Source organism: Hakea prostrata, chromosome 8 (assembly GCF_041222555.1).
Source record: "Hakea prostrata isolate BN-2017 chromosome 8, UWA_Hpros_2, whole genome shotgun sequence".
Lineage (NCBI taxonomy): Eukaryota > Viridiplantae > Streptophyta > Magnoliopsida > Proteales > Proteaceae > Hakea > Hakea prostrata.
In genome coordinates, this window is record NC_142607.1 from 48,916,214 (window position 1) to 48,931,135 (window position 14,922).

Genomic DNA, 14,922 nt, shown 5'->3' on the forward strand with positions numbered 1-14,922 from the left:
CTTAAAAAAAGGTGCTGGGGGGGGGGGGGGTTGGGTTTACTGAGGCCTTCTATCTCTGCCTTGGTTGTTCTGGTGATGGAAAACTTTATTAGAATTGAGAATCTGTGTTTCAGTTGGGTGCTGATGTCTCTCTGTGTGTATGGTCCCCTCAATGTGGGCTAGGAAGCATGTTTGGATACATATTCATTTCTTTCTGTTAGGGATCTTTCAGTCTAGTGGATTTTAATGTGATTGTTCTTGATTCTGATAAAAGTGGTGGCCCTTCTAAGCCTTCCCCTGCTCTGTTGTTTTTTAACTCTTTCTTCTCCAGATTACCTTCACTGGCTCTGACCATAATCCATTTGTCCTTAATATTAACCCTTTTGTTTCTTTTGGTAGAAATTCATTTCATTTTCAGGCTGCGTGGCAATACCACCTTGAGTTTTTCTCTACTATTTTAGAGGTTTGGACTTTTGGGGTGTAGTGTGGAGCTGGAAGGTAAGTTAGTTGATCTGTTAAGATTTTTGTGTAGTGGGAATTCTTCAAGTCTTTGGGAATGTGACAAAGCTGTGTAGCAACTTAGAACTAGAATTGCATGCTATTGAAAATTCCCCATCCCCAAACTAGGACCTTTACAAGACTAAAGAAATTAGCTCTCTTGGATCTACAATGTTGTAGAGTTGTTCTGATACCAAATACCAAATATCAAATATCAAGGCATCATTATGTATGTGATCGGGATTGGACCACTAAATCTTACCATGTTGTGACTACCAAAGTCAACTCTTACAAAAGCAGAATTGATTTTATTACATGTGATGCTAAATGCATAACTGACTTAGGAGAGACTGCCAATGTGTGTACATCTTTCATGTCTAGTCTTTACTCTTCTTCCAGCCCTTTAGTTGCTTCTTTTGTTGATGCCTATTTGAAAAGGATCCTGGCGTTATGAATGCTTCTTTATTAATTGCAATTCTTGATATGGAGGAAATTAAATCTGTGATATTTTCTTTGGAAGCTTACAAAGCTCCTGCAATTGATGGATTCCAAGTTTTTTTTTTCCCCCAGTATTGTTGGAATCTTGTGAATGCTGATGTTGTCTCTTTTGTTCAGAACTATCTTCAGAATCTATGTTTACCTTTTGACACAAATCATACCTTATTGTTTTTTATCCCTAAATAGAATGAGGCCTCTTGGGTGTCTGATCTTCGTCCAATCAGTTTATTCAATGTGACCTACAAAATTATAACAAAGTTGCTGGTCTTAAGACTAAAACCCTTCTTGCCTTTCTTTATTTCCCCTTCCAAGTGGCGTTTGTTGCTGCTAGGCAAATTGCTAACAACATTATGGTAGCCCAAATAATATTCTATTTTATATCTCTTAACTAGGCCACAAATGGCTATGTAGCCCTTAAACTTGAATATGTTAAAGGCTTATGATAGGGTTGAATAGGATATTGTTCTTAAAGCCTGCTCTTTTTTGGGCTTAGGTGATCAATGGTGTATTTAATTCCAGGTGTAATTTCTTCCCCCCAAGATAATTGGAAAAAAGCATAGACACATTAGATCTGTACCAAATTGGCAATCACCCTTTTTCCGTTAAGAGCAAACTATGAATATACTCTTAGTTGTATTATTCATGGTGCTTTATATAAAGCAAAACAAACAACTGCATGTTCACCAAGTAGAATTCAGTTGCTGTAATTATTCTCTCATTATATGTTGACGATATTAATCCTAAACAAGGTCAAGTCCAAATAGATTAACAAGATCTTCAGCAGGTACATTCAGAATTTGCCTTAATGGACTTTGGAAGAATTTCATTATTTCTTAAACAATGAAGCCAAGAGAGACTAACGAAATTTTCTTCACGGAGCTACAACAAAACACAGGAATGAGGAACGGAGCTACAACAAAACACAGGAATGAGGAATTTCAAACCCTGCAACATGTTGCATGAGGAGCAAAAATTGTCTACGCCACTTGTTATGTACATTACTGTCCAGGCCGTCAAACCGGTACGAGCCGTTCGGTTGGAGGCATTTGCTTCGACCCATTTCGAAGAACTGTCCAAGCACTTTTAGGTAGCCACTTCTCGAAGTAATTTTGGTATTTGGGATCACCCCTAAGTGATTGCCATGTGTGTATTGGGACTTCTAGTCACATACTGTACGTGGCGTTTGGGATGTTACTTCTCGGTAAAGTAGCGTGGCGATGGGATTCAGTTCATCTTTATCCAAACATGAGTCAGAGCAGTAAATTCAACATTAAATGCTCTAAAGTGCATTAAATGCATGTTGCCCATCAAGAAGCGTCCTATTCGTTCAAATTTTTTGAACATTGTTTTCTTACAATTTGTATGGAACTTAAGGGAATATATGTCACATCTAAGCCCACGTAAGTTTGAATTACTGACTAATTTGGGAGAATGTGTAGCAACTCCAAGCTTCTCGAGGAAGATTAAGTTCTTAACTTGGTCATCAAGTTTTCAGCCACCTTCAATTTAACCATTCATCTCAATGAAAAGGATCCGACAATCAAGATTTGCCTTCTCAATAAATGAGGTAATATAAGAAACACATAGGAACAGATGAAGAAGGTAAGCCCAGTTGCAATAACTCTGGCATTAATTCTCCTGCAAGTTCCAGAGAAATTATTCGATCTTGGAACATTAACTCTTCAATAGAAGATCTGTGTTCCCTAGAATCTAACTTCATCATTGGAGGTGGTTTCCCGTCCTCAGAAGCTGCCCACTCTCTCATCTTTTTTTAATCCACAAGAATCTGTTCAGGCCAGCAGGGGCCCAATTTGAACGTGAGCAAATTTTGGAGCAACACCTCTCACTAACCCCCTAGAGTATGGACAAGTTATGGATGTTTTTTATATTTCACCTTCAGTTAACCATATATTTTATATGTTGTTAAATAAATGTTCAATCCCACCAAAAAATAATCGCAATATATTGAAAGCATTGAACAAGTTTAAAACCTCTACAAAAAAAAAAAAAAAGACTTAGAGCCAACTTCGTTCTTGTGTAAGATGGCCTTGATACATGGCAATATACATGTTAGTTCCATGGTAAAAAAAAATCAGATTCCTGAACATTTGAAAAACAAGTCCAAATCATTTTTCCTAATGGACAGCACAACATCCTCTCCTGACACTTTTTGACTACGAAAATAAAGATGAAACACCATGAAGTTCTATTTTTCACCCATTTTAGTGTCAAAGGAATACATTATACTCTCCATCGGAAAAACATTAAAACAGAGTACAAACTCCTAACCATGACAGTTTCTGTTACTCTAGAAGTCTTATCTTATGAAAGATTTTCATTAATTAATCATTCAAACAAGAACCGAAATTCTCTCCACCCACTCTACCCCTCTTTCCATACACCATACTCAAATGAATGTAAAACTTACGTTCGCTCGCAGTTATCTCATCTTATAAGAAATTTCTATTAATTATTCAGTCAAATAAGGGTTCAGATCCTCTCCATGCAATCTACCCTCCACCCATACACTAAGCTCATAAGCTCTAATAGGAGAAGGTATAGGCTGAGTGAAGAGATCTCCACGACTCAATGCAAACAGACAAGTGATGGTAAATCCCATTTAATAAATAAATAAAAATAATGATGATAAATCCAGCTCATAAGGTTGCGCGTGTGGGCTATCCCACTTAGGCGTTCCCTTAAGCCCCCATGCTGGGCCTCTAAAGCATACACCTCTAATTGTGTTAGGTATTTTTGCCATAGGAGACATGTGCCATAACTTAGGTTAAGTGATGTTTAGGCAAATAACCTCCCAAGGTTGGCCTCAATGGTTGCAGCAAACGATACCCCAACAAGGGTTCGATGAAACAACCCCTACATGGGTCGACATTTCGAACATTGGATAGGAGAAGGTATAGGCTGAGTGAAAAAGATCTCCACGACTCAATGCAAACAGATAAGTGATGGTAAATCCCATAAAAATTTAAAAAAATAATAAAAAAATAAAAAGAAAAATTCCTTCTAGAATTTGGAATATTCCTCAACCAAAACCAACACTCACACTAGGATTCAAATTTCGTACAAAACACACTCACAGTAGGACTCAAAGATCGTATAACATCTGGAACCGGACTCCCTCTACTACTGTGTTTACTGTTATATATATATCTCAGTTGCTAGCTGGGCTCCTCACCTCATTTGTAGTAGTTCTTCTTGTTTGCATTTTTGATCATCTCTCTCTCTCTCTCTCTCTCTCACTGTGGGTTCTATTCGATCATTTTCTCTCTCTCTCTCTCTCTCACTGTGGGTTCTATTCTACGTTAATTAGTTCCATGGCTGCTGAAGTTGTCTGCTTCCAAGACTCTCTTTCAAAACCTCGGTGGAATTGTAAATCTAATATCCTAAGTTCAATCGAAGGAAACGAGTCTCAATGGGTTTTTTTAAGGATAAAGAAGACTGCAGGAGAGAAAGTCTGTATCCTCTCTGTGAGATATCTACGGCAACATTACGCGCAAGAAACATGAAAATGGGGGAATTCAAGATTCTGAAAAGGGGTGAGAAATTATTGATCAAGAACCCTTCGGACACGGATGCAATGGAGAACCACCACCGATTGTCGGAGGAGGATATCAAGGCGACTGATGAGCGTTTTGCGGGATCAAATCTCACAGCTTCTCCCCTTCCAAGTTGCGTTCCGGTACCTACTTTTATCATGAAGAGGAAAGATAGTGTTGTGATGATCTAAATTGTTGGGACCTCATCAGCTGTGTTGAGGTTGCTGTGTTGAAGCTGAAAACTTTTATGTATTACAGGTTGCTAACTGTGTTGAGGTGTCAAACTGACTGTTCAAATTAGATTTGTATTTGTCTTTTTTTAAGGATTTGATTAGACATTAGTTGAATGTACGTATTTCTCCGAGTTTTGTAACTTTTCGATCTGCACAAAGATATGAATTAATTTTTAGTTGAGTTCTTCATTCTTCTGTTGTTTTCCACGTTTGATCGATGGGAGCGAGACAAAAAAAAAAATTAACCAACCAGTTCAGTTATCAAACCCAATCCGCCGGAATAAAAATAACAGAAGAAAAAGGATGAGAATTCCGGCCCGGCTACGAAGCTCATGGCTTTGTTCTAAAAAATCCTTTCATGGAAATGGAAATAGAAAAGAACAAGTAAAGACTCGTTTTAAGAATCGTCATTTAACCCAACAGGTGGATTATGGAGATCATAAGGAAGCCTAATACGACCTAATGAACCAACAAGAACGAGCTTCAGGTTCTCACAGTTACATATCTCGATCATGAACCCATCTGGGTCATTGAAGAACAGTTGATCGATGGAAATTAATCCTTGTTCTCCTTTGCTTTGGCGTGTCCTTTTCTTTTCTTTCTTCTTTTCTCTCTCGTTTTTTTTTTTGCTGGAATAAAGGTAGAATGTGAAAAAAACAGGTGGAATTATTTAAAAAAAAAAAACTAAAATTTTCCTACTTTCCTTTAAATCCCAATTTTCCCACTCCAAGCTGCCAAACAATATACACTATTAAATAATTTTCTCCCACCATTTTTTCCCACCTTACCTTTATTCCAGCAAACAAACGCAGCCTAATATAAGGTGAGGTTACACTATTGGTCGTGAGGGAATTCAAACTTTAACATCTTACTTGGAGGTGCTATTTTTCAACTAACTCAACCATCTCTCAGGATTATGGCTTTAGTGTGTCAGCATTGAAGGATAACAGTAGAGGCCCATTGAACCGTTTATAATATGTTTAATTATCGAATTTTATAGATTTCAAATCATAGAACCGTGATTCTAATTTTGTAAAACCATTTGATATGGAACATCACGTGGAACTCACTTGTAGTGGTAGAGTGGAAAAGATTCATACTTCTTAGTTGAGAGGTCATAGGTTTGACCCATGTTGACGACAAAGCTCCCTCTGAGGATATAATCGAGTTGCGCGCAAGTTGGCCCGGATGAACCGAAAACCCCATTTACCACGACGGTTTATTTTAACCGTCACCATATGTGGGGCATAAACCGTCGCCGCAGATTCCTAAAAATGGGCCGCCGAAATATACTCTTCCCCTTCCGCACCCAAACTTTTCACTCTCCCGCTTTCATTTCCCGAGCGGTCTCTCTCTCTCCCGCTCCCTCACGCTCGGTCTCTCCCTCTGGATCGTAGTATCGCCATCGCCAGCTCTCGCTCTCGCAGGTCTCTCTCCCTCTGGTTTGCAGTTTTAATCTTGAATTTGTGCAATGAACATGGGATCTGTATATAGATCATACTCTTATTTAGCTAACTAAAGTCTTCTTTTTCCGCCAATATCAGGTTGATTTTGCTTAGATATTGGATTTAGACAGTCTTGGTTTTAATGTGAAGGTAATCTTGAGCTTATGCTCTGTAGATACCCTTGTTTTTAAAAACATATTATGTAGTTTCTTTGTCTTCTGGTTGAATTGGTGTTTTTCTATTTGCTCATTAACAATAATCATGTAATTTTAATGGGAGCTGAAAGTAAACATTAATTGTTGAACTACAAATTAAATTGATATATGAGTCTGACAGTAAATGGTAGACTGGACTCTTCTCTAAAATCCCCAAGTCCTCAGTTTCCCACCCCCATTATTATTATGTTATGTTTAGGTAACTTGAACCGTTGGGAAATGATTTAGAAAGCACCTTCGCTACATGAGCGTTACCAAATTTAAATTTACCAAAAGGGTTATCATTCATTTTTTTTTTTTGAACTAAGTAAGAAACTTATATTAAATTCTCTAGATTAATGCTAGAGGAAAGAAGACTTGTATTTACAAAGTAAGGTGGGGACTGCCACCAGACACGATTAAGCTGAAATTTCTTAGAACCACGAGCTAAGAAATCAACAAAGGAGTTACAAGACCTATGAACAAAGCGAAAAACTACATAAAGTAAACCGGAAGAGAGTCTCAGTATTTCCTGGACTAAGCCATGACTTGACCAGTCTAAAGACTGGACCTGACCATTTAAAACCTTTATGGCTATGAGGCAATCTAAGAAGATCACAACCTGGGTTATCATTCATTCATTCATTCATTCGATACCTATTTATTTCCCGTAGTTTCTAATTCCTGAATTCGGATCATCTCCGCACAGCTTCCCCATGGTTTCTTGACCATAAAAACCAGTGGGACAAAATTTTTTTTTTTTTTTTTTTTTTCAAAACGTGTTTTTTTCACCGTGGGCTCCACAAGTTTTTGTGGTCAGGAAGCATCGGGGGCTGTCTCATCATGGCCAATGATGAAGTGATGGTTCACACACCATCCATATATTTTATTTGCTTACGCGTACACATTAAAATGATTTTCTACTTTTGCAGCGGAAATTTAAGACACGATTACATTATATTAAATCGGGTATTATATCCTCGTAACGTACAAAAAAATAAATCAAGCATTAAATATTTTAAAAAATATATAAAAAAAATAAAAAAAAAAAAAATAAAAGAAAAAAGAAATCCTTGTAAGATCTGGAATATTCCTCAACCAACCAACATTAACAGTAGGACTCAAAGTTCGTACAAAACACACTCACAGTAGGACTTAAAGTTTGTACAACATCAGGAACCGGACTCCCTCTACTATTGTGTTTACTATATGTATATATATATATATCTCAGTTGCTAGCTGCGCTCCTCACCTCATTTGTAGTAGTTCTTCTTGTTTGCATTTTCGATCATTTTCTCTCTCTCTCTCTGCTGTGGGTTCTATTCTACGTTCCATGGCTTCTGAAGTTGTCTGCTTTCAAGATTCTCTTTCAAAACCTCGGTGGAATTGTAAATCTAATTCCTAAGTTCAATCGAAGGAAACGAGTCTCAATGGGTTTTTTCAAGGATAAAGAAGACTGCAGGAGAGAAAGTCTGTATCCTCTCTGTGAAATATCTACGGCAACATTACGCGCAAGAAACATGAAAATGGGGGAATTCAAGATTCTGAAAAGGGGTGAGAAATTATTGATCAAGAACCCTTCGGACACGGATGCAATGGAGAACCACCGATTGTCGGAGGAGGAGGATATCAAGGCCACGGCCACGACTGATGAGCGTTATGCGGGATCAAATTTCACAGCTTCTCCCCTTCCAAGTTGCCTTCCCGTACCTGCTTTTGTACTGTGATGTGATGATCTATTGTTGGGACCTCCTCAGGCTGTGTTGAGGTTGCTGTGTTGAAATTGAAAATTTTTATGTATTACAGGTTGCTAACTGTGTTAGGTTGCAAACTGACTGCTCAAATTAGATTTGTATTTGTCTTTTAAGGATTTGTTTAGACATTAGTTGAATGTAAGCATTAGTTGAATGTACGTATTTCCGAGTTTGTAACTTTTCGATCTGCACAATTGAGTTGAGTTCTTCTGTTGTTTTCAACGTTTGATTGATGGGAGCGAGACCAAAAAATTAACTAACCAGTTCTGGAAAAGAACAAGTAAAGACTCGTTTTAAGAATCGTCATTTAACTCAACAGGTGGATTATGGCGATCGTAAGGAAGCCTAATACGACCTAATGAACCAACAGGAACGAGCTTCAGGTTCTCACAGTTACATATCTCGATCATGAACCCATCTGGGTCATTGAAGAACAGTTGATCGATGGAAATTAATCCTCCTCCTTCTCTTCCTTCTCCTCCGTCATCAACCGTCCTCTTTAGGTATTTTATGTTCATCTCTCTCAATCTTTTCTCCATCTCATTCATGTCTTCGCACTGAAACGATACGTGATTGTTCATGGGATCCAATTGATCCGTTTGCGGTAGCCTCTTTTCATCCTTCGATTGCACCAAGTGAATTCCAACTCCATAGTTGAATAACCTGCACCAATACATTAGGATTTTTCAAAATTCAAATTTGAAAACACAATATTTGCTAATCGTAAAGAATCCCTAAACCCAAACACTAAACCCTAAAATTTAGTTACCAAGCACCGCCGAAGTCGAAGGCTTGTGGGCGATTGATGAGGACGAAACCAAGAACGTTTGTGTAGAATTCTACGGATTTTTCTACTGATCTGCAGAGCCTTGAAACGTGATTTAGTGCCATGAGAGGTAAGGGGCGATCTTCTTCTCCTTCTTCTTCTTCATCTTCTGGGGATTTCTTCGCTCTCTGCTCTTCTTTCATGTCTTCTTTCATGTCTTCCATCACTTCTCAGCTCTGCAAATTTGAAACAAAATTTTTCAGTAGGTAACTTTAGCTTAAAACCTAACGGGCTAAACGGTGATTACTTGTCACATTATTTCATGAAATATGACACGTGGTTTTGGAGTTGCATGGAGAGTTCCTACGTGGCCGAACCAAATGAACAATCGTGGACACAAGGACAGGTGTGCCGAAGCCGGATCTGGGGCAAGATCTTGGGCCACCTCAATACGGTCGATGTCCCAACAATCTCCCAAGTCACGCCATTGGAAGACTCGTTCGAATATGGATAGGGACCAGATCTTAGGCCACTTCAGTACAGTCGAGGTCCCAACAATCCCCACCACTTGGGGAGGATGCTACTTATATGGGGCCCACAAATTAAAAAATAATAATAAATTCTATCAATTTAATTCTGTGGGCCCCTATAATTTGTGGTCAATAGGGGGAAGACCATTCGGACTCAGAGTTTCAGGTGTTTCGATACATTGCCAGCGATTGAGCTAAACTAACGGTCTGGATGAAGTGATGTGATGCTGATATGGCATATGAGCCGTCTGATTAGTATTATGAACTGATGATGTCACTGGGCCGTTTTTGTTTGCGCTTCAGATCCATTTGTATGTTAGTCAAGCTTCAGTTGGGCTCAAAGTTCACATTCTGTGGGCCCCACTTTTGGTCGTGGGTTGGGTTGGTAGTGTACTTTAATTTTATTGTTTCTGACATAAAGCCCAAAGTTGCCTGGTTTATGTTTTGGGCCTCAACCTTGGGTCCAACCCAGGCCCACAAATACACAATGAGAAGGTCAATTCTCACCAATGCAAGCATGAGTTCCATCACCTCATGTTCAAGACCTGTTTTTAGTGCTTCAAGCACGATGATGGCCGGCGGCCTCTTTTATAGAGGTAGTAAAGCCAAGGAGGTCTCAGTTTCAAGTCTTTGTCCCTCGACACCAGCTTCTTTTACAGAGGCAATAAGACCAATGAGGTTTCAGGTTCAAGTCTATGTCCTTCCATGCCTTTCCACCCTCTCCCCTCTCCCCTTCTCAGGCTTATCAGCCTTTCGGTTCTTGTGACTAGGTTGACGATTACTGAAAAATATATAAGTTGTGCTTTAGTTAAACGCCTTGTTTGGTTGTAAGTGCAATATTAAAACAATGGAGGTCATGACTATGATTTTAATTGAAAAAAAAAATTAAGATCATTATCATGTAATATACGTTACAGAAAGGACAAACCCAGTGTCGAAGACTTTTGCACAAGCAAAGTTTGGGGATAATTTACCTATGCAATCTTATCCTAGCAATTTTTTTGAGAAAGTTGCTAAGATACTTTAACACATACTCATAAGTCTTATTAACTTGTTAAGTGTTACTCCAAATCCTACTGCGTAACTCGAACGACCCAACTTGCAAGAACGTGTCCAACCGGGTTGGTCGAGAAACCCTCCGAAGATCAAGTCATTGGAGCACACAGATTTAGATAAAGGAAGGAAGCTACAGATCTTGCATTATGGAGTTATTCCCATTCGCATCAAGATCTGTAGCTTCATTCATTTATCTAAATCCGTGTGCTTCACTGACTTGATCATCGGAGGTGTTTCTAAATCAACCAGGTCAAGCACATTCTTGCAGATTAGGTCGTTCAAAGTACCAAGCAAGATTTTGGAGCAATATTAAACAACCTTATGATATAAAAAATCATCAAGGCATTTTGATCCTTTGAGACTTTGAAAATGAGACTTGTAGCAAATTCAGATGCCGGACACCTATCATATGGAAATTGAACTTAATTGACTTGTATATTTTTCTTCAGTTTAACTATAGTTGCACCATTACATCAAAAAATTAAATGGCAAGAAGCAAACTCATATTAACAAATGCCCTTATGATCTATGACGCTCATACTTATTTTAATGAATTTGGAATGATAAATCAACTACTAACTAGATGATGAAGGAAAACATTGGAAATGTAAACAAGTTTCAAAGTAACAAATATTGTATATATGAGAGGCTATATGAATTATTAGAAGTCAATGATTCATAACCACCTAAGAAGAAGACAGCTGAAAACAACTCAAATTATAAATTTTTAATATGTATAGCTCAAGAGGTCCATCATTTATACCTAAGTGCCATGAAACATCTCTCGTTGTATTAAATAAATATATAAAATTTTTAATTCAATTGGATTATCCTTTTAGAATCAAAGAAAGAATTGGGTTCTATGACATTCTACCTAATCTTAGTCATAATTTTGAATATGTAAAGCTCTAATGTATCACATAGTTTAGACCGATTATTTCTTTAAAACCACGATGAACGAAAATCATTCTCTACGAAGCATTCAAATGCACGTGAGAAGGTCTTTTGAAGAAAAAAAACCTATAGAGATTTTTTTTTTTTTTAAATTAATAATAGTAGAAAGATTCAAAACAAGTTTTCTTGATGATCCAATAATATCAACTGTGCAAACATTAGTTCAAAATAAAACTATTGTTCATGTGATCAACAAGTAATTGATTTATCATAGGTGTTCATTACCCTATTGACAAATTTTGAAAGGGTTGACAAATTCTGAAAGGGGGTTCTCTCATTTACTTAGAACTTGCAAGTGAAGTATACAAAATCATCCATTGCTTTGATAACCAATCAACCCACCTTAAACTCCAAGTTGTAACTCAACACAGTGCAAAGAGTTGCTCGATCAGGGGTGTAACCAGGATTTAACATCGAGGAGGGGAGGGGGACAGATACTGATTATATAATACTTCTTTCATTTTTTGCCCTTGATAGTGGTGAATCGTGTGCCTTTATTTCTACGAGTTTGTCCAATACCCAAAATAGATAAGTATTTACAATGATCATTTGGCTTTACGGTGAAATATTTTCTCCAATCCAGGAAGTTTAAGTGCTAGTATTTCACACATTGAAAAAGACCAGAAAGGTCTCTTTAAGAAAATTATAAAAAGATCGAGGACAAGGACACCTGAGAAAGCTTTGCCAGTAAAATTACTTTGGTCATTTTGACGACTGGACACATAAGATTGCATCGCCTGATAGCTGTGACCTCTAGGTTATAACACAACACTCATTAAGAGTTGTACACTTGTTTAATATTTCCAGTATTTCAAAATTCATTCTACAATTCTAAGCTCTCAATCTTTTTCATGATTTGTCATTCTCCTGACAAAAAAGCAGAAAATTTAAATTTTCATGAATCGTATTTTAACAAATATTGAATTAAATTAAATAAAACTTAACACATAATTAGAATACAATATTTTTCACCAGCCGAATTACTTGCTTGTTCTTGTCTTTCCAGCCTAGGAATATAATTCCATCTCCATTCATTACTAAGATCTTCAAACTGCAAATCTGTCATTTAAGATGTTCTTTCAGTTAATAATGGTCCATGGTGGCCTCCCTGAGTTGCAGACTTGCACAGCTGCACTATCAAGCTTTTGTATTTAATATACTCTTGCTGATCTTTTCATGGAAATAAGCCCTCAACGTGTCTAAGATCTAGATGAGTTGTTTCATATGATTAAAACCCAATTAAGAAATGGGTTTAGGATATCTTCACAACCTTCTCACCTCCAAAACCCATTTGAGATAATTAAGTTTAGATCATGCATGAATGCATGGGGTTTGCCAAGAACCCAAGGATTGTTAATTACAAGAATCTTGTTAGGTAAGACCTGATGAGCACTACATGAAACAAATTAAGTGGATTATGGAGAGCAATTAATGATTATTCCTACAATAACTAATACATAAATAATATAGGGATGTTTAGGTGTTTGTCCTAACTACATCTATTATTTATAGAAACATATAATACAAACAGTAATTAAAAATTAAACTTCTCCTTTATCAACATCAATTACAGAGTAGAGGAACTTTTCGTTAGGTACTTGACCACTGTGTCAAAAGCTTCAAAATTAACAGAGGGAGTTGAGTCAAGCATAATTCACATTTTAACGGGGGTTGTGCTTCAGTGCTACGCATTTAATGTGTAGCTCGGTGAAGCGCATGGTCGAGATCGAAATCTCGACCGAAATTTTGATCTCGACCTTCTTGGCTGCACATGCTGCGCATTAAATGCGCAGCATGCAGGTCACACTATTTTAACGATAGGTAATCCTCTCCAACGATTGTACTTTTAATATGGTGTTAACTCTGATACCAAATGTTAGGTTCTTGATCAATGCTCTAAAAGCTCTGAAGCTAGCAGAACAAGTTGAGTCAAGATTTTTAACCTATCACGTGCTAAGCTGATCCAATCTAACGCCTGTACACCAAAGTTGTCTGCATTAGACACGTAATACTTTCTTTGAAAAATGATATGATGTTTTGATTGAATTTCTCCAATAATGCATGTCGTTTTAAAAGATCACCATGAATTAAAAAAGAAAAGACATTGATGACTAGGGAAAAAAGAAGGAAGACTCCTTCTACATTGTCTTATATAGTTGAGAATCTTGAGATGGACATTATTTCATGGAATTAATTAAGTTGTAAAGAAAAAAGTGTCTTATCTCTATATATAATGTTTCAATTGACTACACCCACACTTCAAATGGCTTGACGAATAAGGTGAAAAGTCTTAAAAACATTCTAGAATGTGTTTTTTTTTCTCTTTTTTTTTTACCTAAGTTTGTATATTAGAAATACTAATTCAAATTATCGAGATAGTTTAACTAGTCAAAACCCATTATTTTAAAAAACAAAAAGAAATGCTATAATGACTTACTCTCTTGAAATATCATTTAAAAATACACTGACAAAGATATTTATTGTTTCAATACATACAATATGATCGATGAAAACCATGTACGAACCATATGGTTTACTTTTTCCATCTTAACTATATTTTGATGCAATACCCGGATCAAATTCCACTTAATCTTGCCTTTGAATATCTCTTAAAAAATCGAATAAAATGAAATGTCATAAAGAAGATTTAGATAAGCCGTCAAGTCCAAATAAACTTATAATTAATATATAATTTGAAACATAAAGGATGTAAATGTAAAAAAATAAATAAAAATTCAAGAAATTAATGAATGTAACATAAACAAATTAAGGACTCTAAATAATAATTAAGAATTCTTATATTGTCTAAGTTTGAAAACCTTCAAGAATTAAATTCCCTTCCCTTCCCTTTCATTCACCTTGCAAGTTGCAACCATGGAGAAGCTTCAAAAAAGTCCATGAAAGGCTGACAAAGTAACGGTCATTTTTTTCTGTTGTCATTTAAAAAAAAACGAGGCAACGGTTCTAATTGGTGATGACATGGCGGTAGAGAGGATGTCCTATCGTGGGGCCCACATGTATGTTAGAATGACTAGAAAGTGATGACTTTGATGATCTCTATCCTATCCTATGGTTTGAGTCGTTTTCATGGAAGAGTGAATATGACATTTATCCTACATGTCCGTGATCCATAATGGAACTGCAACTTTCAGAGATGCTTTGGTGGTTCTTGTTGGCCTTCTTAGACTTTAAAAGCTTCTCCTCCTCATGTGAACATCTCTTTCATGTTTGTAACAATCAAGTCAGCCTTCCATAACTATATGCCAAAACATGTCTGTGTTCCCTTTCATGCCTGCTCTGATTGTTTTTTCTTCATTTATTCTTAAATTCAATTTTTTTTATTTGCAAATAACCCCATTTTTTATAATATATTTAAATGAAAGCCCCCCATACAGACTTCTCGAATGTCAATAAAACCCTGTTGATCTAAACCGACCCATACCTGACTTGAGCCCAGTCCA

The 14,922-nt window shown here is 36.9% G+C and overlaps 1 protein-coding gene across 1 annotated transcript; it reads right to left on the reverse strand.

Moving 5' to 3' along the window:
- Positions 1-8,448: 8,448 nt before the first annotated feature.
- GLYI8 (Lactoylglutathione lyase / glyoxalase I family protein) lies at positions 8,449-9,145 on the reverse strand. The gene is made up of 2 exons (XM_089167229.1): positions 8,925-9,145; positions 8,449-8,818 (listed from the first exon to the last, which is right to left on the reverse strand). Exons 1-2 carry the CDS (start codon positions 9,143-9,145, stop codon positions 8,449-8,451), a joined length of 591 nt encoding a protein of 196 aa, XP_089023355.1.
- Between the last annotated feature and the right edge of the window lie 5,777 nt (positions 9,146-14,922).

Excerpts from the sequence above, each read along its gene's own strand:
- GLYI8 (XM_089167229.1), bottom strand. The coding sequence starts at position 9,145 with ATGGAAGACATGAAAGAAGACATGAAAGAAGAGCAGAGAGCGAAGAAA. Across the intron at positions 8,819-8,924 it reads TTCGACTTCGGCGGTGCTTG|GTTATTCAACTATGGAGTTG; the intron begins GTAACTAAATTT and ends GTATTGGTGCAG.